This window comes from Helianthus annuus, chromosome 3, assembly GCF_002127325.2.
Source record: "Helianthus annuus cultivar XRQ/B chromosome 3, HanXRQr2.0-SUNRISE, whole genome shotgun sequence".
Lineage (NCBI taxonomy): Eukaryota > Viridiplantae > Streptophyta > Magnoliopsida > Asterales > Asteraceae > Helianthus > Helianthus annuus.
In genome coordinates, this window is record NC_035435.2 from 20,709,016 (window position 1) to 20,710,952 (window position 1,937).

General features: G+C 43.4%; 1 protein-coding gene across 1 annotated transcript; it reads left to right on the top strand.

The window, feature by feature from the left end:
* Positions 1-807: 807 nt before the first annotated feature.
* Positions 808-1,452, top strand: LOC110931302. Its single transcript, XM_022174701.1, has one exon. It carries the CDS (start codon positions 808-810, stop codon positions 1,450-1,452), a length of 645 nt encoding a protein of 214 aa, XP_022030393.1.
* The last annotated feature ends 485 nt before the right edge of the window (positions 1,453-1,937 follow it).

Here is a 1,937-nt window from a genome sequence, read left to right on the forward strand (position 1 = left end):
GGATGAATCCACTTCTTTGCAAGCCCAAATCGAAGCCTTAACTAATAAAATAAAGAAACTTGAATTGAATAAAATGGCTTCGGTTATGGCTTGCGAAGGATGCGACGGCCCCCATGAAAACTGGAGTTGCATGAAAGAACTAGAAAATAAAACGGAAGTAGTAAATTACCTAAATAACCAGCCACGACCACCAGGAGTTCAAAGTAACACTTTCACTCCCGAGTGGCGTAATCATCCCAACTTCAGTTGGAGGCAATTGGGGGGTAATAACCAACAAAATCAAAATCAACGATCTAACTTTCAACAACAACCACGAAATGAGCAACAAGGTTTTCAACCACAACAACAAGGAGGAAGAGAAAGGTAAGGATATCATCACTCGCCTCTTTCCGAATCCAATAAAAGATATTCAGAAAGGTTCTCACAAACTGAAGCAGAAATTAGAAACCAAATGGCTAGTATCCAAAATATAGAAAAACAACTCAGTCAAATAGCCCAAAATTTCACTGAAAGATCACAAGGAGCCTAACCGAGTAACACCGAAACAAACCCAAAGCCCAAGTAAAGGTAATCAACTTAAGAAGCTGGAAGGTAGGACCCGAGAGTGAACCAACACCACAACAAACCGGCCCAATCCACAATAAAACACCCACCGACAATAACCAAGAAAATACTCGACCCCAAAATACCAACACAACTAAACCACCTCCGGTCCCTTACCCCAGTCGTTTACTTCGGCAAAAGACCGACGAGCAATTCACTGAGTTTGTGAGCTTTCTTAAACAACTCCACCTCAATCTCCCTTTTATGGAAGTCCTCACTCAAACGCCAAAATATTCCAAGTTCATGAGAGACTTCCTCACTCACAAAAGAAAGATTGAAGCCATTCAACAAGTCACACTTAGTGAAGAATGCTCGGCGACACTCCTCAACAAGCTACGCCAAAAGAAGATTTATCCCGGAAGCTTCACCATCCCTTGCTCTATTGGTAGGTCACCAATAAGAAATGCACTAGCCGACTTGGAGGCTAGCATTAATTTAATGCCAGCCTCTATGTTCAACCCACTAGGATTGGGTAAGCTACATCATACAAAGATGAGCATACAACTTGCGGATAAGTCGGTGAAATACCCTCAAGGTGTCATAGAAAACTTATTGGTAAAGGTAGGAGAATTTGTTTTTCCGGCCGACTTTGTTATCTTAGCCATGGAAGAAGACCCTGAAATCCCACTCATACTAGGAAGACCCTTCCTTGTCACCGCACGAACTATGGTGGACAAGAGTGACGAAAAACTAACATGGAGGGTTGGTGAAAAAGAGATCAAGTTTGAAGTTGGGCAACGGGCGAAGGATGATCTTGTCAAATACCTTAACGCGATTGACTCAAGTTTAGACGATGCACTGCAACGATACAACTCGGGGTGTGAGTCATCCCGCACGGGTAACATTTGACTGACTTTGGGTCTAGCCAAGGACCCTTATAAACGCGGCGCACCATGGAGGCATTCCATGGACTATCCATTAGTTTAGTAGTTTATTCTTAGTCTAATTATAGATTAATCTTAGTTCAATATTCAGTTGAATGTTTTCTTTTGAGTATTTAGCTTTGTAGGAGTAATGCACGCTCAACAGAGGAAGATGGATGATGAAAAATGGAACCCATGCACGTAAATTAGAGACCTCCCGACTCATAAACTGCAAAACAGTGGCTGCAGCAAGGGGTTGTGCTCACCCAGCACGCCCCCGTGCCCAACTTCCTGTTGTCAGAAATTTTCTGTCCAGAAGGTGGCACGGGCCGTGCTCACCAGCACGCCCCTATGGCCACCCCACTGTAAGTCTTCTTATTTCAATTTGTTACAGGCACTTTGCACACGGGGTCGTGTCCCCATAGCACGCCTCCATGCTGCAAGTAACCAAAAAATTTTGCTATTTTCATA